The following is a 26,277-nucleotide window of genomic DNA, read 5'->3' as shown; positions in this document are numbered from 1 at the left end:
TCGCGGGTGTCACTCGTGAAGGGGGGGGGTGCCGACGATCGCGGGTGTCACTCGTGGGGGGTAGGGCTTTGTGCCGACGATCGCGGGTGTCACTCGCTGGGTTTGGGGGGGCGTGCGCCGATCGCGGGTGTCTTTCGCGGGGGGGGGGTGGGGGGGTGGGGGGGGGGATTGTTGCCACAGGCAGCCTGCAGCTGTCACTCGGGGTGTCTGGATGGGGAGGGAAGGAGAGAGGGACCAGCCAATGAGGCTGCAGCAGGGCTGGATAGGGAAATGAAGGGGTGGTGCAGGGAGGGCAGTAGAGAGGAAGTAAGACCTTCCCATACTGCTTTGCAGGCTGACTGCGGCCTTTTCAGCCTGATGCGGCCTCCTAAACAGCCTGGAGATACGGAAGGCTGCTATTCAGCCCACAATAAAGTAAGAGAGTTTTTTTACTTCAGTATTGATATTTGGCTTCCTTCCACACTGTTTAACACAGGGGAACATAGATAAAAATTACTTGTTTTTGCCTGACAGTTACTCTTTAAGCAATACCAGTTACCTTGCAGCCCTGCTGATCTATTAGGCTGCAGTAGTGTCTGAATCACACCAGAAACAAAGCATGTTGCTAATCATTTCAGATCTGACAATAATGTCAGAAACACTTTATCTGCTGCATCCTTGTTCAGGGTCTATGGCTAAAAGTAGTAGAGGCAGAGGATCAGCAGGACAGCCAGGCAACTGCTATGCCATCCTCCATATCCCTCCCTCCCGATCGCCGCTGGGAGACTGAAGGCGGGGCGGAGCTCCGCCTCCCAAGCAGGAGATGTGTGCACAGCCTGCGCACGATCTCCTGCAGTAGCCGGCCCCAGGACTTTACGCCAATTGGCATTAGGCGGTCCTGGGGCTGCCACCGCGGTCATGCCCATTGGCGTGACGTGGTCTTCAGGTAGTTAATACATTGACATAGTGATAGTAGAACACAGCCCAACTTCTGTAAATAACATCTGTAGTTTTACAATATACTGACTGCACTTTTCATGTCACTAGCTCTTTTGGTGTGCACACTGCTGCTGTATGCGGGATCAATTACTGCCATTGTGTTCCTGTACATTTACTACACCAAACCAGATGGCTGTGTCCATAACAAAGTGTTCATCAGTCTAAACCTGATCTTCTGCATCCTTGTTTCCATAGTGTCCATACTTCCTAAGGTTCAGGTAAGAGGCTGCTCTTCATTAACAAAAAAGTGTATATGCTAATCATACACAGACTGTTTATACATAAGTGTTCCCAGTGTCCATATATGCTAACTATAATCCTTATACAAAAGTAGTCCCAGTGTCCATACATAAGTCTTAGCTCACCTAGCAGCAAAATCGAACAAAGTACTAAAGCATGAAGTGTTGTTTCTGGTACTAACTTCACCTAGCACAGTTACAAGTGATAGCCAACCAACATGGTTAAACCCTATACTTGTTGTTACATCCACAGGAACTGTGACTGGTTATTGATTGCAGGATCATATATGTATCTTATCACAGTGGTGAAATACTGAGCTATTGCCAAGAGGAACTAAATCGTACATAAAAAAGTGGCATATGGAGGGTCCCATTGCCGACCTCCTTTTGAAATTAAAATATCAGTTGCCTGCCTGGCTGTCGTGTTGGCCTTGGGTTTTAGTAGTTTTATCACACATCTGCCACAAACATGCAGCCAGTCAGGTCACAGTAGAATCCTTTATGCCTGATCTACAGTCATTCTAGATCTGTGTTTCTCATCATTATTACAGAACCTGCATATTTATGAGGTTGACCAAGTAATACCCAATACATTTTGGTGTAACATCATAAGTGCCCATTGGCACACATACAATATATCAATAATGTGGTTATAATAGTGTATAAATGTAGTATATAAATAGTGTAGAGTGCTCCATAATTGCATATAAATACCTTACAAACATTTCCTTACACAAACCAATTTCCAGTATTGTTTGTCCTTCCATTTTTGTTTTAAATGATGTTCCCCAAACTATTCAAAACTATGTGTCCTGGGTTTGTGGATTAGCTAAAAAGTACTTTATGGAGTTTGTTTATACATTATTTTATTTTAATCTCAAAACTTTACAAATAATGGATCTAAAATTTTAAAGGACCTCTTTAGCTCAACTGAAGTATTGAGGGTCACTTGTACTGCAAGTTGGGTTGAGATAGTGGTAAAGGTGTGCGATGGCATACTGTACACATGAGTACCACATCTATTCAACAACATTAAATAGATATAGGTATGCACACCTTCCAACACAGTAATGAGCAATAAACATACGGGTGCTACAGTCGTTAAACCAGACCTGTTTGAGGTCCTACAACATCTAGAATATACAAAAAATGACCGGCACACCAAGCTGTTGATTTGCTTGAATCTTGTATTATATAATATAATTACCAAAAAGCAGATTGGTCACAAAGTACAGTGGGCTGTGGACAACAGATCACAGCCCAGAAAATATACACTATTAGTGGTTACAATGATAGTACAATGATAGTACACAGCTGTACAACAGAGGCAAGTACAGTCAGTGGATAATTACATATTGAACATACAATCACTGCATTAAACCAGCAGCAGCTGGACACCGCATACAGAGCATGAGCAAGGAGCAAACACTGAATCTGATCTAACTAGTGGAACTGACTAGTAGAGCTATGAGCTTCTGTCAGCGTTCAGATAAACCTGCAGTGATCATCAGAAGGAATGTCCATATTTACCCTGACAGCGCTGTTTCGATCTCTTTGTCAAAGGGTATAGGAAGAGTCCCCAGGTAATGCTGTACTGTATAGAGGAGAAACCGCCGGTTAAATAGCGGCCTAGAACGCTCCCTGAGCCCACGCTGGACACCGTGGGCCGGCCCATTGACGCTGATGACGTCACGCGGCTTCCTGCCGCGACGCCAGAGCGTCACATCCGGCTCCAATACACTGGGACTAGCCCCAGCCAGCCATGCGCAGCCAGCCTTGCCAGCCACAGCATGGACGGCAGGCGCCCCCTGTCCCAATGGTGGAGCCAGGTACTGCAGCTATGCAACAGAGCATGTGAACAAATTGAAAGACAGTGAGACATAGGCTGTGACGCTGCAGAGTATAGTGGTGTCCAGCTTGTCGGCAGATATCGGTGTCCAGCAGAGGAGGCTCAAGGGATCTGTAGAGCAAAATAAAAAGGAGATATTAAAAACCATAAATTGATTACAGCAACCTGTGGAAAAAATAGAAAGAAGCTGGGGCAAAGGCCACTAATGATGTGACAGGGAAAGAAGTATAGTGGAAACTATCCACACTCAACGGAGAGAGATTGACCGCCACCCAGCATCAAAACACACTGCACAGAGCGGAGTGCCATGGAGAATTCTCCAACCTAGATCCCAAAAATCGCAGGCACTGTGATACACAAAAGTTATTATACTTGGCTTCAGGACATAGCGGCATCTAGCGAGAATAACTGTAAAAAATAGATAAAGTGGGTCATATCAAAAAGTGGCGGGGATAGAAAAAAGTTCGTAGTGAATGAACTACCGGGTAAAGGGGGCCAAGCTCACCTCCTCGTTCATCCCTAGGGGGACTTTACTTTTCAGTTTATAAATCCAAAATAATTCGCGTTGTAGAAGCTTGAGCTCTAAGTCCCCACCCCTATACAATGGGCTCACCAATTCTAGCACCCTAAACCTCAACTGGGATACACTGTGACCTGCCTCTAAGAAGTGTTTCGCAACCGGTGAATCTAGGTTCACACATCTTATATTGCTTCGATGCTCGCTAATGCGAGTTCGAATGTCTCTTGTGGTCTGCCCCACATAAACTTTGCCACAAGGGCAACTTAAGCAGTATACCACATTCTTTGAGGAGCAATTTGCAAAATCATCTAACGGTATGGCTTTACCAGTTTGTGGATGGGGGAATGATGGACCCCGTCTAACATAGCCACACTGGACACAATGTCCGCAAGGAAACATGCCTTTAGGTCGTGACAGATTCGAAAGCCAATTACCTGTGTTTGTAGTTGGATTTTTAGTGCTCCTGGCATGTACCAGAGAGTCACGAATGCTCCTGGAGCGCCTAAAAGCGCAGATTGGTTGCTCTTGAAACACTTGGGCCATAGTTGGGTGAGTATTCAGTATATGCCAATGTTGGCGAATGATCCTTTGAGCCTGCAAAGATAAGGGAGAGTAAGTCCAGAACCACAGGAATTCGATCACGCGATCTAGTCGGTCTATGTCTTAGTAGCTGACTCTGATCCTTGGCAGCTACACGTGAAAGGGCCCTATTGAGAAGACTGGTCTTATAACCTCTTTCCTTAAAGTGATTGAACATTACTCCTGCCTCCCTAAAGAAGGCCTCATCAGTAGATGAAATGCGTCTGAGACGTAGAAATTGGCTGTAGGGAAGTCCATTCTTAAGGCGCTCCGGGTGATAACTCTTTGCCGAGAGATACGTATTTTTATCAGTCGGCTTCCGATAGGGGGCGGTTTTAATTCTACCATCCACCAGTTGGACCCTTACGTCCAAGAAGTGTACTTCACTGGTGCTGTACTCCAGGCTAAAAGAGATCGTTGGGAAGCAATGATCTAGATCGTCCCTGAAGGTGAGTAATTGGGATTCTGAACCTGCCCAGATAAAGAAAATATCATCTATGTACCTCAGCCAGCACAAAGCCTGACTGAGGTACAGTTGGTGAGTATAGACAAATTTCTCTTCAAAGAACTCCATAAACAGGTTTGCATATTCCGGAGCAACATTGCTCCCCATTGCGGTACCCTGTAGTTGCTGGTAGAATGTCCCCTGCCGGAAGCAGCGTGTGTATCAGCGTGTAGGCAGAGAGGAAAAGACCAGCGGCGAGAGAGCAGCGCTTGGAGCCAGGGAGGTGAGTTGTAAACAGCGGCGCTTCCTGCCTAAGTATGCGTCTGAGGGGAGAGCACGGAGGGAGGCCCAGGAGAGGGAGGGAGAGGTCGGGCTGCCCGCCCCGCGGCTCCGGCTCCCCCCTCCATTATGGGGGACAGCTACCTATCTACCCTACGCTGGGGGGCACCTACCTAATCTAACCTACGCTGGGGGGCAGCTACCTAATCTAACCTATACTGGGGGGGGGCACCTACCTAATCTAACCTATACTGGGGGGCAGCTACCTATCTAACCTATACTGGGGGGCAGCTACCTATCTAACCTATACTGGGGGGCACCTACCTAATCTAACCTACACTGGGGGCAGCTATCTATCTAATCTACACTGGGGGGCAGCTACCTAATCTAACCTACACTGGGGGGGGGGGCAGCTACCTATCTAACCAACACTGTGGGGCAGCTACCTATCTAACCTATACTGGGGGGCACCTACCTAATTAACCTATACTGGGGGGCACCTACCTAATTAACCTACACTGGGGGGCAGCTACCTATCTAACATACACTGTGGGGCAGCTACCTATCTAACCTATACTGGGGGGCACCTACCTAATCTAACCTACACTGGGGGGCAGCTACCTATCTAACCTACACTGGGGGGCAGCTACCTATCTAACCTACACTGGGGGGCAGCTACCTATCTAACCTACACTGGGGGGCAGCTACCTACCTAATCTAACCTATACTGGGGAGCAGCTATCTAATCTAACCTATACTGGGGGGCACCTACCTATCTAACCTATACTGGGGGGGGGGGGAGCTACCTATCTAACCTATACTGGGGGCACTTATCTAACTTGTATTGGGGGCACCTACCTACCTAGCTAGCCTATACAGGTGGCAACTATACTGGCTACCTATATTGGAGACACCTACCTAAATAACCTATACTGGGGGCACCTACCTATCTAACCTATGCTGGGGGCTACTATTCTGGCTACCTATATTAGAGACACCCACCTAGCTAACGTGTACTGGGGCACCTACCTATCTAACTTATACCGAGGGCACCTGCCTATCTAACCTATACTGGTTAATCCATATTAGAGCAGAGCAATAACTCTTCAGAGCCAGGTTTTTGGTCAACATTAGCCACTATTAGCATGCTGCCTCTACAATGGCTGTCATAAAGCAATATGACAGACAAAAAGTATTGCATCAACTTTTTTTTTTCATTCAGGCACCAAGACAAAATAATCCATATAGAATCGCTGTGCATTCAGAAATGGCAGTCCATCCATATATAATATCTGACACATAATGCCGAGCCTAAATGAGCTGACAAACTCTTTAGGCCCCTTTTACACTTAATCAGTTGCTCTTAGTTATAACTGAAAGAAAACTGATTTTCAAAGTAATGCCCATGTTTTCCTATGGCACAGTTCACACTATACGTGTTTTAACTGAAATCTTTTTCACAATCCACTGCTATGGAAAAAACGCATAGTAATGCATACCAATGCATGAAGTGTAAATGGCCCTTCGTGTTCACATGAAGATACCACCAGGGACAGTGAAGAGAGTGCACTGTATCATATCATATGCCACAGCTGCAACTGGCTTTCATGCATATAAATGTGGCTTGTTTATAATATATTTGAGTGGTGGTGTTCATGGATTGCAAGCATTGCAATGTCCTGAAACCAAATCGGCTACTTGTGCCTACTTGCAAAGTCAAGCTCAATAAGTGTGTGTAGATGAATGTACTGGCAGTAAACTCAGAAAGACAGCTGGCAGCAGACACCATGTATATGTATGTATAAGTGTATGGAAAAATGCAGTCTTGGCCCCAACATGTTTCATAACTGTATGGCTGGAAACAGGACATTTAGGCACCCGCTAGCGGATGAAGTTTGGCCACTGCTATAGGCGCCCATACAAATATTGTCAATGGGCAGCACGGTGGCGTAGTGGATAGCACTCTCGCCTTGCAGCGCTGGGTCCCCGGTTCGAAGCCCAGCCAGGGCACTATCTGCAAGGAGTTTGTATGTTCTTCCCGTGTCAGTGTGGGTTTCCTCCGGGTACTCCGGTTTCCTCCCACACCCCAAAAACATACAGATCAGTTAATTGGCTCCCCCCTAAATTGGCCCTAAAACTACAATACACTCACTACACAATATAGGCATATGACTATGGTAGGGATTCGATTGTGAGCTCCTTTGAGGGACAGTTAGGGACAAGACAATATATATACTGTACAGCGCTGCGTAAGATGTCAGCGCTATATAAATACTACTACTAATAATAATAATGAGGGGAATCTTGGGCATCAATGTAATATAGAATGCGTGTGGCTTTCTGAGGAAGCGTGTTTAGCTGTTGTACATATGATTCATGCACAGGGTCCCTAATCTATGCGGGGCGGGGGGAGGATTCTGCAACATTCAAAGTGTTGGTAGATCTCCTGGACTCTGCAAGCTTTAAAGTAGCTGTATACCGTAAGTCACAGTACTGGTCTGAGTACAGCTGCCAAGCTCTGGCTCATGAAAAATAACCTCTGCTCTCCAGATGTTGTCCTCCTTTAGGGTTTGGAATGCAGCAAGTCTGAGATAACTGTAATACAATCCACGTAGGGATCCAGATACATTTATCAACTGTTGTGTTAACTCGCCAGTCCACTTTTATTTCTGCAACATTTAATTTTTAAAGCTTTCTGTGAAGAATGTATTTACAATTAGGGCCCTTTTCCACTCGCAATCGCAATCGCAAATCACAAACGCCAGCGATTGCAAATTTTTAATTAATTTTGTTATGCGATTGTGATTTTTCATTTGCATTGCAATATCACTCTTAAAATCCCTCCAGAAAGTGATTGCGATTTTCAAATTGAATCACTATAGTGGAAAATACTTCTCATATGAGTGACAATTTAAAAATCACTATCCATTTGCGATTCAGCTGTGCAGTGGAAAAAGGCCTTAACCGTTTTTTATTTTAATGCAGTCTGTTCTGAACTTGACTCAGTTGCGTACCACTTTCAAAATCTTTGCCGTATCTAAGTGCGGTATATAGTACTACAGATAACTGTTTACCAAACACCTGTTTTGGCAGGATCCATTCAGGACATGGTTTGTCTTCATGACTAAAGGAATTAATGCTAGCCTAAACTAAACTTCGTATACACGCTAGATGAAACTTGGCCAGCGCCCACGTGATGTCATTCCTGTGCTATTCCATTGGCCCTCCGCCTGCAAAATAGAACACATTCCTAGCCTGCAGGCTAGTGACGTGTCTGTACAGCCTCAGCATTGCAGTGTCACCAAGAGATCAGATCTCAATCCCTACTGGGTGACATGTGTACGAGGCTTACATTTTGCTATGCTCTGTTTGCTTTGTTACTGATAGCCGTCTGGCTCTGGAGTGAGCACAATTCCCTACCTGCATAGAAGGTCCGAGCCCTGCAATGCCATACTTTGAAGTGACTCTGTAATATAAAAAAAAACCAAATGAAGAGCTGCTAGTGTGCCTGCACAAGATAGCGGTAGGTAAATATTTACCGCGCTGCGATTTGGGGGGTCCCGGCAAAGCAATGGAGGGACGGAGGAGGATGCGGGAAGCCTCGTTAAGATTCAGAGGCTTCCCCTCGCTAGGTAATTACCCCTGAGAGTGTTTTTTTTTTTTCTTTAAACCTCCTTAGCGGTAATCCTGAGTCAGGCTCGGAACTAAATCCGCAGCTCAGAGCAGTAATCCCGTGCCTGAGTGAGATATATGCAGGAGCTGCTGCAGATCTCTCTGTGGTTTTTTTTTTCTTTTTTTTCTTTAGGGTCTAAAAGCTTGTGAAAAAATTGCACGGCTTTTAGACTCTAATGCTGCATACACACTTGAGATAAAAGTCTTTGGAAAAGGCAAGATCACAGACCAATTATACCCCATTCCATGTAGTATGAGAGCCATACTCTACACAGTCTATTCTATGGAGCTGCACTCCCCATCAGATACAATGTTTGCAAGATGCTGCACACAAAGATGCCCGTACACATTCAAAAGATCATTATCTGCAAAAGATCTCTTCCTGCAATAGATCCATTCCCGCAAAATGCATTCATAGTCTATGAGATCTGCAGATCATCATACACACCTTGTTTAACAGGCAATCATCTGCAGATCATCTGCAGATCAGATCCACAAGGATGGATTTTCAGATCTGCAGATGATTGCCAGATATGTAGATGAAGTCTGTTAAACAAGGTGTGTATGAGGATCTGCAGATCTCATAGACTATGAATGCATTTTGCAGGAATGGATCTATTGCAGGAAGAGATCTTTTGCAGATAATGATCTTTTGAGTCTGTACGGGCATCTTTGTGTGCAGCATCTTGCAAAGATTTTATCTGATAGGGAGTGCAGCTCCATAGAATAGACTGTGTAGAGTATGGCTCTCATACTACATGGAATGGGGTAAAATTGGTCTGTGATCTTGCCTTTTCCAAAGACTTTTATCTCAAGTGTGTATGCAGCATAAATCTGGAAATAATCATAATGCCAGAGAGGTTAAATACAGATCCTCTTTAAGGGCCAGTGCACACCAGAAACCTCTAGCAGATCCTCAACGCAAGAGGCTTTTGAAGCAGATTTTCAGAGCGATTCTAGGTATGTTTAGAGAGATTTTCTAAACATGCGTAGCGTTTTTGGAGCATTTTTGTGTAGCAGATTTCATATATTGTTACAGTAGAGTTTTTAGAGCGGTTTGAGTTTTTCCTATACTTTACATTGAGGCAGAAACGCATCTGCAAACCTCAAAAATGCTGCAGGAGACAAGTTTGCAGTTTGCTAAAAACCTCAAACCGCCGGTGTGCACCAGCCCATTGAGATACATTAGCCAAGCGTTTTCACAGGCGGCAGCGGTTTTGAAAACGCTACCAAAAACGCTTGGTGTGCACCAGCCCTCAGTCAGCACAATTCCCACCAGTTGGAGCTGGTCCAACACTTTGGGAAATATAGATGGAAGCATGTTTATAGCATATTATAATGAAATCTTGGAATATTCATGGTGATTTTGCCAGAACATAATTTGTTTTTCTTTTCGCAGGATGCTCAGCCTCATTCAGGACTGCTACAAGCATCTGCTATTACATTGTATACGTTTTTTGTCACATGGTCTGCAATGGCTAATGTCCCAGGTGAGTAGAATACCAACACCTTCTATGAATGGAAACACGTTGTCGTAAATTTGCGTGGAAATAGAAGATATTTTCATTGAAGTGTTTACATCCATGTTAAGCTTATCCCGATGTAAAACTCAGGTAATTTCATGAAAAACAAAACTAGCATAATAGTCAGATATTGCATGATTGATTGTGCTCTTTCCCTGCAGTTCCCCATGATTCAGTTATCAGTAGCTGATTCCAAACTGAACTCAATGGCATTTCCTGTGTCTTTTCCTGTAAAGTTAATAGCATGCTATGTTCTAACCATCTTCTCCCTAAATCCACCCTATACACACATTATAAAAAAGCCAGATTGGGAGGTGATGGGGGTCAATCTAGAGACAAATGTCTTATCTACTCAAAACAAAAGTATCAACCGCCACCCTGACTGCTTACTTTTTTTTTCTCACCTAAACCATATGGCTTATATTGTGCTAGTCAAACTGGTTAATTTTAACAAGGTAGCTCAATAATGTGTCCTAAATGTTCTGGAGACACAGGTCCATTTTAAAAAAAAAAATTTTTTTTCTTTTTCATAATTTATGATTTCCCCAAGATTTATGCCAGTTTCACAATGTGGTGTGGCAGCTGCACCGCACTGCCAAAAACAGGCCTTCTGGGAATACCACATTACTACGCGGTATTCCCCATCTGGCATTGGGCCAAGCAGGAAGTGACGCGCACTTGCGGTCACTTCCTGATTCAGTGTATGCGGAAGTACATGGAAGCGTATTGTAAAAATACTCTTGCGCGCCACAATATCTCGTTAGAAAATGTGTAAAAATCCTCACTTTGCCACATGACTTCCGGGCTGACGCAGATCACCGCAAGTCACCCAGAAGCCGCACGGTAACGTAGTTCTGGACCAGCGACAGATCGAGGACGTCAGGCGGACCGCACCGCGATACAGGTTATATGAATGACCCCATAGGTTTGCACTGAAGTGCGGTAGCAGACAATTTGAAGCACTGCCCCAGTGTGAAAAGGCCCTCAAGGTTTAAATAAAACCATTACTTTCCACAACAACACGGGTACACCAACATCTTATTAATAATAACCAAGAGTATCACTGAAATATAATTATCACACACTTCATGCACGTCTAACACTTGGTCTGCAAGGTCCTTTTTACTAGGCTCTGATTACAGTCAGGGCAGGAATACTCCATTTGGTAAATGGATGAATGTCATTAATCATATTTCACTATACAGACAACTACCGTATTTTTCGGACTATAAGACTCTTCTGCCCATAAGACGCACCAGGTTTAGAGGACAAACACCAGGGGAAAAAATATATACTAAACCTGATGCATCCATGGTGAAGGGGCAACTTGTGGATTATGCCCTCTTTGTACCTCATGCCCCCTTGTACCTCTTGTGTCTCCCTGTGTCGTCCTCTGTCCCTCTTATGTCATCCTGTGTCTGCCTCTGTCCTCCTTGTGTTCTCCCCTATGCCCCTTTGTGTCCTCAATTTGTCCCCATGTGTCCTCCTCTGCATGGGCACAGTACAGGAAGTCTCCGACATTGCGGCGGGTTTAAGGTTCACATTGGCAGGCGTTCACAAGTCAGGAACTCCCTCCATTTGGACTATAAAACGCCGTGACTCCCCCCCCCCCCCCCCCCCCCATTAAGGGAGAAAAAGTGAGTCTTGTGGTCCAAAAAATACAGTAATTTCTGACCAACTTTTTTCTTTTTTACTAATTTGCGAACTGTTATTAGTTTTGTTTTTTTTATTACTAAATTACTTGTATTAATGTATTGAGTAAAAAGTAAATTGTGATGTAGTTTAAGAGGGCGGCAAGCATACAGTATCTGCTATGATGCATTGATGGACAGTAAATCTTGCATTCAATTTCTTTTCTTTTTCCATCAGACAAATCTTGCAATCCCACTTTACTTGCCATCGTTAATAATGGAACCAGTGTTTCGGCTTCAACTCCAGTACAGTGGTGGGATGCACCCAGTATTGTAGGACTGGTAATCTTCATATGCTGCACCATCTTCATTAGGTAACTTACCAAGAAGCTTAGTGCTGCCATTGTGTGTTTTTTCTAGTGTATTGTTCTGGAAGAGTTTTTGGCGAATTTTCAATGAAAACTGTATGAGATTCTACACATTAGCATTGGCTGTCTCCAGCTCCGCTTGCTATATTAGGTCAATACCTGGCTATTCTTTTAATTGTAGGCTGATGTCAGTGAGTGTTAACTCCAGTTTTACCCAGGGGGCATAAAAGCAAGCTATGTTTAATTTCACCAGTTGCCAGTGTTATCTGTGAATGTAGTGTGTGGGCGGATTAAATTCTAAAAGACATGCTGGGGCAGCATCTTAGCACAGTGTTTAACACCTGAGTGAACATTTTTCTGCAATATAGTTGACCTATAACCTCCTAAGCACTTGGCAGAGTCATAGAGCACTAGTACATTGTTACTGAAAAACATTTACTTTATGTGATGCTCATCAACCTTAATGTAGCTAATTAGTATAAAGCGGAACTTTAAGGATTGAACTTCAATCCATTCAGTAGCTGACAGTCTGTATGGCTGATATTGTGGTAAAACCCCTCCCACAGTGTGAGGTCATGACCTTGGTCCTGACAGTTTTTCTGTCTGTGAACCTTGTTGCATTGTGGGAAATAACGGCTTTTCCAACTGCCAAGCAAGCAATCTCTCCCTCTGTGCATAGAGGCACCATAAAGGCATTCATTGGGGGTTATCGGTTAAAGAAGGTTACTTCTGAAGACTAGCGGCTCCGTACTGTCCACGTTCGAGTCCGCACTCGCAATATGGAGGAGACCCAAAGATGTAGCCGGCGAAAGATTTTAACGGGGACCTGGTGGTGGAATGTGGGAATGCTAAGGGAAATTGCAATGGCAAGGCTCTAAGGGATCCAGAGCCTTCCCTCCTCTTAGGTATTTAACTTTTTTGATTTACTAAGTTAGAGTTGTCCTTTAAAGAAATACGGTCAGCCAAAAAAGAAAAAAAAAAAGTTACCGTAACTTACCCATGGCTTCTAACGACCCCTCCCCCCCAAAACACTCTATAGCGCCCCTCCCCCGCAGACGTGCCTGTGACGGGACAAAACGATCCTCCGGTCCCCCGCCGCAGCTCTCTTCCGGTTTTGGGGCTTTAACGTCACGGGCCACGCATCCTCACTCATGTCACCGGGAGCTTCTTGCGCAAGTGCAGTACGTGTATTTGTAGTGAAGCCATTGTGTTTACATGCTGAAGCAAGCGTAGGAGAGTATAATCGGATTTTCTCTACAGAATTATATGTTTGGATATCAACAGTGTAACCTTATTGTGTGTATTTTTTATAACAAAACTAGGCATGATTTATATTTAAATTAGAAACACATGAATTACAAAGGAACTGTTTCAGGGGTTTTGTTTGTGTTCCTCCTGGTGATGCCTTGTGAGGGTTTTTACTGTTTCAGTAACTGGGTCTATAACATTACAAGAGCAAAATCACTAGACTTAAAGGGATACTGTAGGGGGTCGGGGGAAAATGAGTTGAAGTTACCTGGGGCTTCTAATGGTCCCCCACAGACGTCCTGTGCCCGTGCAGTCACTCCCCAATGCTCTGGCCCCGCCTCTGGTTCACTTCTGGAATTTCAGACTTTAAAGTTTGAAAACCACTGCGCCTGCATTGCCGTGTCCTCTCCCGCTGATGTCACCAGGAGCGTACTGCGCAGACCCAGTATGGTCTGTGCCTGCACCGTGCGCTCCTGGTGACATCAGGGGAAGCGAGGACACGGCAACGCAGGCGCAGTGGTTTTCAGACTGTAAAGTCTGAAATTCCAGAAGTGAACTAGAGGCGGGGCTGGAGCATCGGTCAGTGGCTGCACGGGCACAGGATGCCTGCGGGGGACCATTAGAAGCCCCGGGTAACTTCAACTCATTTTCCCCCGACCCCCCCCCCCCCCCCCCCCCTACAGTATCCCTTTAATAATGCCATGTCTTATTGTACTCCATTGAGCGTTCTAGAACTGCAGGAAAACCAGGTCTTCCTTGTACAAAGCTTGCCAGTCAAACCAGCAGGTAGAGCTGTAAAATATCCAATTTCTATGATCCTTAATATTTTTCCCCAATTTAAAAATTATTTTATTGTTTAAAATCTGTTTTTAGTACCCAGTAACTGACACAAATGGGGGGGGGGGGGGGGGAGAGGAGGGGTGTATTCCCCAAGATTTTATCGGGCATAATTCCGCAAGATACATTTCTTTTCACCTTCTAGTGGGCTGGCAGGGAAATAATTCTGGCTTGCAAGCAGATTTAATGCTGGCTATGTAGCTTGCTTTTGGACCAGTCAGTTTTAGCAGGTAGTGAAGTCAATTTTCAAGCTGCATGTGATTTGCATGAAATATGCATGCAAATCTAGAATTATTTGCATCCCATGACCTATCTCTATCTATGAATATACTGTTATGTATCCAGAGAATTTTTAGAAATTTGCAAATGGAAGTCAACTTTTTGTCCATAATTATGCCCTTCTGGAGACTTGGCATGACTTTTTTTTTTCTTTTACACAGTTCAATACAAGAGCCTTAAAGGAAACCTGAACTGAGAGGAATGTGGAGTCTTCATTGTCGTATAATCAATACTAGTTGCCTGGCTGTCATGCTGAGCTTTTGGCTTTAGTTGTTTTTGAGTGATACACCTGCAACAAGCATGCAGCCAGTGGAGTCAGACCAGAGTTGAAGTCTGCATGCTCATGACTTAAAAAAGGGGAAGAGGATCGGCATAGAAGTCCGGCAACAGGCACTGTGTTAGGGAATAAACATTGCAGCCTCTGTATTCCTCTTACTTCAGGTTCCCTTTAATGCTCTCAGAAAAGATACCACTGAGACATGTATTGTTGAATGATGGATGTATGGCTGACTCTAGGTTGGAACGGAATGGAGCCCTAGGAGAACAGTATAGCAGGGATTGAGGGGTACCAAGATGCAGCCAAATATTAAGGGGACCTGCAAGACAGCCTGTGAGGCTTGCATTCAGTCAGTATGGTTTGTCATCTGACAGGTTCTCCGATCAGCACAAGAAAGAAGCAGTATTTTGTTACACTTGTTTTGCCCTCATGCCATGTCTGAAGTCACATAAAACATGTTTTATCCAAAGTGGGATTGAATATGGTTTTTGTTTTTCCCACCAGGAGATCTGACATTTAACACAGTAGTTGCTTTTTGTACTGGTGTAGGCCCTAGGATTAATCTTGTTTTATTTATTTTAATAAGTCTACTTTCTAGCAATTGTTTTGTACCTGTGTTATAGTACAATGAGTGTGCTTTGATTGTGCTGTTGTGCTGTACTTGCAGTGTTCGTAATTCCAGTAACCAGCAAGTGAACAGGATGATGCTAACTGAAGAGAGTGCTGGAGATGGGGGAGTTCACAGTACTGAGGACGGGGTGCACAAAGCATATGATAATGAGGAGGAGGGTGTCTGCTACAACTACAGCTTTTTCCATTTTTGTCTTTTCCTGGCCTCCCTCTACATCATGATGACTCTTACAAACTGGTACCTGTAAGTACTGCCTTCCATGTACTTGGTTTATTTTTTGGCATTCACATTTTTATTGTAGACTTAAAGTTAACAAATCCTACAGAATACACCGTTTCAGTATAGGACCTAAAGTTTTTTGTTTTTTTTTGCTTTGTAAATGATATGAGCATGTTAGATGTGTTACTTATTTTGTCCACTATTATACTAATAACTCCTGTAATTAACTTATAGTCATATACAGCGCTGAGCAATTTAGTCAAAACAACATTTTGAAAAGAGAAGGGGAAGAAATGAAGTGGAAAAAGGAGAAACAGAACCTTATCTTTGTTGTTTTCCAGGCACTGAAACAATGGCCCTTAAGGTGCGTACACACGCACTACTATAGAGAACGACGGGTCCGTCAGACCCTCCCGCTGGGCGGGCGGTCTGCCGACAGAAGTGCGTGTCAGACAGACTGATAAGGCTGTTTCTGAAGGTACATACACATGTCAGATTTTTCCAAATGACCCGTCTTAAAATCGGCGTGTGTACAGTTGGTCGTTCAGCTGATAATGCTGGTTTTGATGGATCCACCTGGCGACGTGTGTATGAGCCTTGAACGATCCGCTGAGCGGATCATTCAGAAACCGCCTTATCAGTCTGCAGACAGACTGTCCACACGCACTACTGTCGGGAGAACGCCCGTCCAGCGGGAGGGTCTGACGTTCTCTATACAGGGAGTGCAGAATTATTAGGCAAATGAGTATTTTGACCACATCATCCTTTTTATGCATGTTGTCTTACTCCAAGCTGTATAGGCTCGAAAGCCTACTACCAATTAAGCATATTAGGTGATGTGCATCTCTGTGATGAGAAGGGGTGTGGTCTAATGACATCAACACCCTGTATCAGGTGTGCATAATTATTAGGCAACTTCCTTTCCTTTGGCAAAATGGGTCAAAAGAAGGACTTGACAGGCTCAGAAAAGTCAAAAATAGTGAGATATCTTGCAGAGGGATGCAGCACTCTTAAAATTGCAAAGCTTCTGAAGCGCGATCATCAAACAATCAAGCGTTTCATTCAAAATAGTCAACAGGGTCGCAAGAAGCGTGTGGAAAAACAAAGGCACAAAATAACTGCCCATGAACTGAGAAAAGTCAAGCGTGCAGCTGTCAAGATGCCACTTGCCACCAGTTTGGCCATATTTCAGAGTTGCAACATCACTGGAGTGCCCAAAAGCACAAGGTGTGCAATACTCAGAGACATGGCCAACGTAAGAAAGGCTGAAAGATGACCACCACTGAACAAGACACACAAGCTGAAACGTCAAGACTGGGCCAAAAAATATCTCAAGACTGATTTTTCTAAGGTTTTATGGACTGATGAAATGAGAGTGAGTCTTGATGGGCCAGATGGATGGTCCCGTGGCTGGATTGGTAAAGGGCAGAGAGCTCCAGTCCGACTCAGACGCCAGCAAGGTGGAGGTGGAGTACTGGTTTAGGCTGGTTTCTTCAAAGATGAGCTTGTGGGGCCTTTTCGGGTTGAGGATGGAGTCATGCTCAACTCCCAGTCCTACTGCCAGTTTCTGGAAGACACATTTTTCAAGCAGTGGTACAGGAAGAAGTCTGCATCCTTCAAGAAAAACATGATTTTCATGCAGGACACACGTCCAAGTACTCCACAACGTGGCTGGCAAGAAAGGGTATAAAAGAAGAAAAACTAATGACATGGCCTCCTTGTTCACCAGATCTGAACCCCATTGAGAACCTGTGGTCCATCATAAAATGTGAGATTTACAAGGAGGGAAAACAGTACACCTCTCTGAACAGTGTCTGGGAGGCTGTGGTTGCTGCTGCACGCAATGTTGATGGTGAACAGATCAAAACACTGACCAAATCCATGGATGGCAGGCTTTTGAGTGTCCTTGCAAAGAAAGGTGGCTATATCGGTCACTGATTTGTTTTTGTTTTGTCTTTGAATGTCAGAAATGTATATTTGTGAATGTTGAGATGTTATATTGGTTTCACTGGTAAAAATAAGTAATTGAAATGGGTATATATTTGTTTTTTTAAGTTGCTTAATAATTATGCACAGTAATAGTCACCTGCACACACAGGTATCCCCCTAAAATAGCTAAAACTAAAAACAAACTAAAAACTACTTTCAAAAATATTCAGCTTTGATATTAATGAGTTTTTTGGGTTCATTGAGAACATGGTTGTTGTTCAATAATAAAATTATTCCTCAAAAATACAACTTGCCTAATAATGCTGCACTCCCTGTAGTAGTGCGTGTGTACGCACCTTTAAAGAGGAACTTCAGCCTAAACAAACATACTGTCATAAAGTTACATTTGTTATGTTAATTAAAATAGGTAGGTAATATCTCTTACCCACCCTGAACAGGCAAATGCTTGATTTTATGAGGGCAGACATCTTTTTGGTTGAAAGGAGGTGACAGGGAGCATGAAACACAGTTCCAACTGTCCTGTGTCCTGATCACTCCTCCCAGTTGCTAGGCAATGTGAATAACAACATAGGAAATCCCATCATGCTTTGCACAGCATCAGGGGAAGAATGCCCGGGCAGTTTTATTTGATGGGGTGGAGCTTAGCTTTTGTGCATCTAAAAATAAGGCTTAGTTAAGAAAAACAAAGTTCTGATGCTGTGAAACTGTTAAAGAAACACCAAGCCTTTTCAGTGCTGCTGAGTAGATTTTTAGTCTGGAGGTTCACTTTAAGACCCATAAACGCACTAGATTAACCACTTAAGCCTATCTGGATGAATATGTTTGTCCAGATAGGCTGTGCTGCTGTCAGTGTGCAGTGCGCGCTTCCGTCGTTAGCGGATCAGTGAATGGGACTATAGTTCCCATTCACCGATCTAAGTCCCCCGCAGAAAAACCGACGGTCTCTTAACAGAGCCCGCATTATTTCTGCAAAAAAAAAGTTCCCCGTCCATCTAGTTCCTGGAAGCGTGATCCTACGCTTCCAGGACTTTTTAAATTTTTAAATTAAAAATTAGCTGTTAACTTCCCACACCAAAAATCACCCAAATAAATTTTTTAATAAAAAATTTACAATAAAAAAAACAAAACATAAATAGTTACCTAAGGGTCTGAACTTTTTAAATATGCATGTCAAGAGAGTATGTTAATATAATTTTTTAAATTGTAGGCTTGTAAATAGTGATGGACGCAAATTGAAAAAATGCACCTTTATTTCCAAATAAAATATCGGCGCCATAAATTGTTATAGGGACATAATTTAAACTGTGTAATAATCGGGACAAATGGGCAAATAAAATACATGGGTTTTAATTACAGTAGCATGTATTAATGTAAAACTATAATGGCCAAAAACTGAGAAATAATTTTTTCCATTTCTTTCTTAATCTTACTGTTAAAATGGATTTAGAATAAATTAATTCTTAGCAAAATGTACCCTCCAAAGAAAGTCTAAATGGTGGCGGAAAAAACAAGATATAGATAATTTCATTTTGATAAGTAGTGATAAAGTTATTAGCGAATTAATGGGAGGTGAAAGTTGCTCAGATACAAAAAATGAACAACCCTGAGGGCTTAAGTGGTTAAAGGCAGCTGAGGTGGCCGATAACGACCACCTCTGCGATAATCTGACGTGTGTACAGCAGCCCCCGTTACCCAACAGCTGTCCGTCCGGTGATCCACAAGGCGGATCATTCTGCCAAGCAACTGCCGACTGCTTTGTTCTCCCCGCTTGGGCCGCCATGTGACATCACACCTGCACGCTCCGCCCACCTATTACGACACAAAATGTTGTTAGCTTGCAGGCTCACTATGCCTCTGTACAGCCTCGGTCCAGCGATGTTGTCAAAGGGGCAGTCTTGTGTACGGTCTTTATTATATTTACTGTTTCTCCTAAGAGATAATTGTTCATCTTCTGTTTAAAATAACTTTTCAGCATTTTGCAATTGAAAGAGTACTGTCAAAATTGTTTTCTAGCTTGCTGATGGCTTAAAAGGCATTTTATTGATGAGGTGGGAAAATATCACTTGGGGAAAAACTGTGGATTGTGCCCTGCTCAAAGTAGTTATTGTAGGATTTATTGTATGTGTAAACCTCAGCGCTGTACTGTCACCCCAATCCTTCTCCTGAAGCCTGCAGACACCCAGTGCTCAACAAAGGTACACAGTGTCCACCACCTTCATGCTCTGCTAGTTTGCTGGGAGATTCTCATCGCCGCTCGATGAGCATCTCCCAGCAAACTAGCAGAGCATGAAGGTGGTGGACACTGTGTACCTTTGTTGAGCACTGGGTGTCTGCAGGCTTCAGGAGAAGGATTGGGGTGACAGTACAGCGCTGAGGTCAACACATACAGTTTATGCAAGTTCCACTTTGGATTGGAATCTACCTCTGGCAGCTTGATTTATTATATCTTGGCGAAGCGCTTGATAATCCCCTTTGCAACATAGACTATATTGTAGGATTTATAAAACCGCAAAAATAAAAGTGCAGTGATGTCCTACAGAGCTGTGGAGTCCGAGCAATTTTGGAAACCTGGAGTCTGAGATGGTGGTTTCATAAACTGAGGAGTCGGATGATGTTTTTACCAACTCCACAGCCCTGATGTCCTGGAAATAAAATGAGAGCGCTCAAAGCAGTTACACTGCAGTAAAATCAGCAGAAACTGTTGGGTGATGACTTCTCAATCTTCAGGATGGTGTAATCATTGCAGAGCAGTTATGGCAACCAGAGACTTCTCGCTACTTAAATGGCTGCAACTGTTGTCAAAAAGCAGCTGCATTGATATTGTGTAAACTCCGCAAAAAGAGAACAAAATGAAAAACCAAACAGAAGGCGACAATACTGTACACCTTCTGTTTGTCACTGCCATATAAATGAGAAGAAGGGGAGAGAAGTTAAAACGTGTAGGGCATGTTAGTTATTAAATGAGCTTTGTGAACAAGGTCCTTAGTAACTAAAAAGGATCTAGACCGGAGAAACTTAGCAGTGATGATCAGGGCCGGATTTACCATAAGGCACTGTAGGCATCCGCCTACAGGCACCTGATGATGGAAAGGCGGCTCACTCCCTACTGCCTCCCTCCTCCTTCCCTATGCAGAGTCCAGAGCAGAGCGTAAATGAGAGGTTCCTCACCCTGCTCTCAGCATTCCACTGAGATCTCCCTTCAGTCGGGTGCACGACTAGCTACTTAATACTGAGGTTCCTCTAGCTACCTAATACTTGGGGGCACCTCTAGCCACTTACTATTGAGGGTACCTCTGGCTACCTAATACTAAGGGGCACCTAGCTACTTATGACATGCAAGGGAAGTAGAGGAGGTAACAGCTGGGCTAGCCAGAACACTTGCGTGCGGTTCAGTGGGGGGTTGTAGTTTCATGGTGGGTGAAGTCTAGGGTGCCAGGACATCTGTTACTACAAGCTCCAGTTATGTAAATTCAGGCCTGGTGATAATGCATTCCACATGAAGGATACAGACCATGGTCAGCAGGAAGTGCAATCACTACTATGACACATTATATATATATATATATATATTTTAATATTACATCCTGCGTAATGTGTTTTGATTGTTGTAATTTCTTTCCCAGGCCAGGGTCTTCAGATCTGTCACTGGCCAGCCCCTGGTCTGCAGTGTGGGTGAAGATTTCTTCCAGCTGGGTTGGACTTCTCCTCTACTTGTGGACATTAGTGGCCCCTTTGATTCTCAAAGATAGGGACTTCAACTAATTTGGAAAGGCATCTGAAGCTTCACATCCTACCTTTACATGTATGTTTTGTCCTCTGTATTATTTTTTTCTCCCGGTTTTCTACGTTGCTTATTACCACAAAGCTGCTGGCTACAGATGCATCATCATCTCCATGCACTTACAGTGGATTAGTTCTCAGATCTGCCATAATCATGGCAGGGTTGTCCGGCATGCAGGCATGGTCAGACAGCTCTTAGAATTTCCAGTCAACCTCATATGTGCATGGTGTCCTTGACTAAACTATCTATACCCAGAGGAAAGAGAACCACTGGCAGGCTTATCAATGATTATACAAAACAAGACTGATCGCTCCAACAGTAACATTACGTGTCAGTCTTAGGAAGAGGTATGTGACATTGCCTATAGTCTCTAGATACTGTAACTACCCAGTTTCATATGTGCCTGTCATCTCCTGCCTATGAACTCAGCTGTCTTATCCAGAGTTTAAAATACACTTTGCCCTGCATGAGAACAAGGTGGCTTCTGAGCATCATGTTCTTCCTGTTGCTCAATACAGCTACATACACACTACATTTCTGCTGCCTGAAATTATCATTCGTGATGGTTTCAAGTGATCATTTAAGAATGATTGCTGTTTGACTCTGTGCTGAGCAGCTTGTCCTGTTCTATTGAGAGGAGTCGAGCAGGAGGTGCCCTCTGTGGGAGCTACAAAAGTAAGAGGTCAGTCACTGGTGATGAATCATGACGGATCAAGAATGACCAACTTACAAACAACCTTGGTATTTCTATGCAGCCTAGCTTTTACATGGTAAAAGCGATCGCTCATTACTGTGTTGGTCAAAAGTGTTACATGTGTAACTAGTTTAAGTTTTGTAGCCCATGTGCTGATCCTTCACTAGGTTATTCAGTCTACTTTCATGAGGCAGAAGTATCTGATATATCCCCAGGGCTGAGAAACATGCCTTGTGCATAAGTTTCCATACAACAGTGTCTGTCTCAGACATACACACTTGGTCCTAAGAACAAAATAGTCTGAAGCAAGTACTGCTTGTATTTCTGACGGCAAACGGACAGCTTTTCTCATTTATGAAGTGGAAATCTGAAATGAAGAATCTGGCTGTACAAATCAAAATTTTTTGGACACTTTTGCAACCAAATCTGTGTAATGTTTGTAAAGTAATGCAGGAATTTTACTAGAATCCTATGTAATAGGAATCATGACATACCCCCCCCCCATCTTCCCCCCCCTACTTGTCTTCAACTTCCATCCCCATGCAGTGATATGTACTAAAACAAGAAATAGAGCACTTACTGGAAACGCCTTATAGAATTATTTGAGTCGTGCTTATCTTTGTAAAAGGAGAATAGAGAACACAAAATGTGAAATAAGGATTTAGAAGCAGGCAGGAAGTTGTTCATTTTTTTTTTTACTATTTAATTGTCCTTAAAGTGAACCTTATGTCAGGAAAAAAAAGTTTTACTCACCTGGGGCTTCTACCAGCCCCCTGCAGCAGTCCTGTGCCCTCGCAGCCCCTCACTAATCCTCTGGTCCCCCTCTGCCAGCTAGTTACGTTTTGCTGACAGGCCCGTCAGGACTGGCCACGCGTAGCTTTTTCCGCATTTCCGACTGCAATTAGCGCTATTGCGGGCCGCAATGCGTACAAAAATACGCGTTGCCGCATATATATGCGTGCGTAATGCGGCAACGCGTATTTTCGTACGCGTTGCGGCCCGCAATAGCGCTAATTACAGTCGGGAATGCGGAAAAAGCTACGCGTGGCCAGTCCTGACGGGCCTGTTGGCAAAAACGAAACTAGCTGGCAGAGGGGGACCAGAGGATTAGTGAGGGGCTGTGAGAGCACAGGACTGCTGCAGGGGGCTGGTAGAAGCCCCAGGTGAGTAAAACTCCATTTTTTTTTTTTGGCATGAGTGTCTCTTTAAGCTAGGCATACACAGGTTGATTATGGCCAGATGTACCAAGCCAATCAATCCTTCTCCATTCAGATCGTGATTCATTTCTACACTACACTGAGCGCTAAGTCTCCATAGATTTCAGCAGAAATCTATCAAGCATTGATTGAACTGCAAGCATTGAACCGCTCAATGCAGAGAAACGGTATGGAGCCATCCATCTCCACCCACTTGTACTGAAAATTCCCAATATAACCAATCCTACTGCCCTAAATCAATGAAAATACATCGGTTGGATTTGTTAGTGGCAATAGATATTTGCAGATTTGATCAAAGTGATCGAATCAGTGGAAAAATCAATATGTGTATGTATGTAACTGAAGAGTGCTAAACTTCTAAATATTAGCTATCAACTATTTTAAAGCTTTATCCCATTTCACCACTACTTCAAGCAATGCAATATGAGTCTTGCTTTCCAGTGGACATTCACATAAATGACTTATCTAGCATCTGAAGTGAAGCTCCACATCCATATGTTTTTGTCTGTAGGTATGGAATTCAGCCTGTTTCTAACTTCTTTCTCATTTTATCTTGCCTACAACAGTTCTCTAAATGCTGTATTTGTTATTAGCAATGGGAGACAAGCTCCTGCTTTCTAACTTTTGTACAATATATTTTTATATCATGTATTTTTAATGTCAGTTATAGAATAAATAAATAAAAAAGACAGACTGCACAGTTGCAAATTATGTTTTGTATGACTAATGCACGGCTGTATATTGGCACATATGTTTATAAATGTTCACTATAAAAAAAAAATCTAGAATCCCAGCATATAGTTGTATGGTTTTGTTGTACTACAGTGTTATTATTGATTTATAGTGTCAACATATTCAGTGGCGCTGTACAAAGTAAGAAACGAAGATGGGATACATAATAATAATAATAATAATAATAATAATAAGGTACTTATCCGTTAGCCGGGCACATCCGGCAGGTGGCGCTAATTACTATTCCCCCTCCAGGCCGACATGGATAGTAGGGAAAGATGTAACTCTGGTGGAGTTTTGTCGCCACCTGCCGGATGCGCCCGGCTAACGGATAAGTACCAATAATAATAATCATAATACAGACAAATCGTCTTTACAACAACTTTACAACTAGGGTTGTCATTGAAAGCATTACTACTTAATGTCACTAGGGGGCGACTCAGTGCACAGAAATACTATTGCCACATTCCTCGGATGGGCTTTCTAAGTAGTGAAGGAGAAACAGGTGGCTGCATTGACACGTTTCTGAAATCCTTGCTATCCAAAGGATGAAAGGTCAGTCCTTTCCAATGTGAAGAAAAATTGGTTTCTACAGTGAAATTCATTACAGACCTTTTTAAAAATACCAAATTACGGTATACCAAAACTCAAATCTAATAAAAATATGATCAGGGAAAGTTTTTTTTTTTTTTGTTTTGTTTTGTTTTTTTTTACCCAGAATAATTTGTCTTTATACAGCCGCAGCTTCTGTGATTTCATGTATTTTGAAGCGCTATGTCATTTATAAATGATAGAGATGTTTAGTGATCCAATTCTGCAGGCCAAAGAAACTTGCTTTTGCAATTAGGCTGTTTAAAGCCTTGCTGATGTGTTTTTACTTCGTTTTTTAAGTGATTTATCACTTTTAACAATCCTTCCTTATTATCATCCTACATAAATTAAATTTAGTCATATTCCTGTGATCAAATCTTCCACTGGGGCAACTTTAGTAATTGTCTCCACTGGGAGATTTATCTGCAGCTTCTGCTCCGGTGGCAGCTGTACAAGTTTGGAGTTGACCTCGTTTTAATATGCCTTAAGGTGCATACACATATCCAATGTTGTTTGGCCAATTTTACCACTTTATTGTAGTATGAGATTTTGAATACTTTGAACAGATTGTGTAGATGAACTCTATAAAGGTGCTCATACATCTACCAATTTTGCTGTACGATCAACCATTCGATTCAATAATTTTATTGAATCAAAAGAGAATGGAGTAGGGATGGCCCAGTCTTGGAGAACTCATGGAGAAGCACATGATCAGTATGATCAGCTGATAGATTTGTAAGGCTCTGATTTGCTGGTCATGATCATGTGTTAAACCAGGAAGTCATCACAGCAAATTAGAGGCTTACAAATCTATCAGCTGATCATACTGATCATGTGCTTTTCCATGTGTTCTCCAAGACCTGGCCATCCCTACAACTGAGAGGGAATCGAGTGTGTTCCCGAATTCCCTAACGATGAAAAGTGGTTGATTTCATGTCGATTGGACCAGCTTAGTTGAACGAATAGGATGCAAGATATTGGTTGATTGCACAGGAATCTGCTACTGTTTACACATAATTCGATCGACTGTGAATCGATTTTTGCATTCAGAGCATGGAGACACATCAGTGAGATCGATTCGTGAAGGTGAATCGCATAGGAATCGCTTGTAGTGTGTGGGTCACTAGTTGATCAATTTTTGATCAACCATACTGAAGTTGATTTCCCCAATAAAGTTGATTGTTTTGTATATTGAATAAGAATTGTTACATGCATGGCTACCTTTATCCCCAGTCCACCTACCAAGGTTAACGTGAATAAGAGGCAAGGACAATATCGGACGTAAGTAACCACTACAGAAAATACAGGTGGCCGTGTAGGAGAAGAAAGAACTACTGGTAGCCTTGCCACCTACCCATATGTCACTGGAAAATTTTGACTAGGAGCTAACAGAAAGATGTTGAATGGGGAGCTGACTGGTGAACTGGGGATACAAGTACAAGTCGTCAAGGATAGTGAGCTGATGCATTGGTGAGTGACTCCCTGTGTGAGTGTGTGAGATATGTATATTTGTGGACACACACTCTGAGACCTCATCAATGCAAGTTTTCCTATATCATTTTTGGCTGTATGAATAACCAATTTAGCAGCAGCTTTTGAATGTTGTCAGCAAATTAATATTATAAAGATGATCACCCTGTATTTATTAAATGCACAAACTATGACTTCTTCTCATCCATTGGTGGTGCTGTGTCAATAGTTCTTTACGGAAGGCTGTGACATTGAATGCACAGTACTA

The 26,277-nt window shown here is 43.1% G+C and overlaps 1 protein-coding gene across 1 annotated transcript in view; it reads left to right on the top strand.

Moving 5' to 3' along the window:
• Positions 1 to 22,763, top strand: part of SERINC2 (serine incorporator 2) — a 61,704-nt gene extending 38,941 nt beyond the window's left edge. Inside the window, exons 6-10 of the mRNA XM_068265492.1 lie at positions 1,027 to 1,196; positions 9,961 to 10,051; positions 11,954 to 12,089; positions 15,392 to 15,598; positions 21,148 to 22,763. Coding sequence (XP_068121593.1) covers positions 1,027 to 1,196; positions 9,961 to 10,051; positions 11,954 to 12,089; positions 15,392 to 15,598; positions 21,148 to 21,286 — 743 coding nt within the window. The 3' untranslated portion in view covers positions 21,287 to 22,763. The remainder of the gene's footprint in view (positions 1 to 1,026; positions 1,197 to 9,960; positions 10,052 to 11,953; positions 12,090 to 15,391; positions 15,599 to 21,147) is intronic.
• Positions 22,764 to 26,277: the final 3,514 nt, after the last annotated feature.

Source organism: Hyperolius riggenbachi, chromosome 2 (genome assembly GCF_040937935.1).
Source record: "Hyperolius riggenbachi isolate aHypRig1 chromosome 2, aHypRig1.pri, whole genome shotgun sequence".
Lineage (NCBI taxonomy): Eukaryota > Metazoa > Chordata > Amphibia > Anura > Hyperoliidae > Hyperolius > Hyperolius riggenbachi.
The sequence above is the reverse complement of the archived record's forward strand: the minus strand, read 5'-3'. Positions and strand labels throughout refer to the sequence as shown.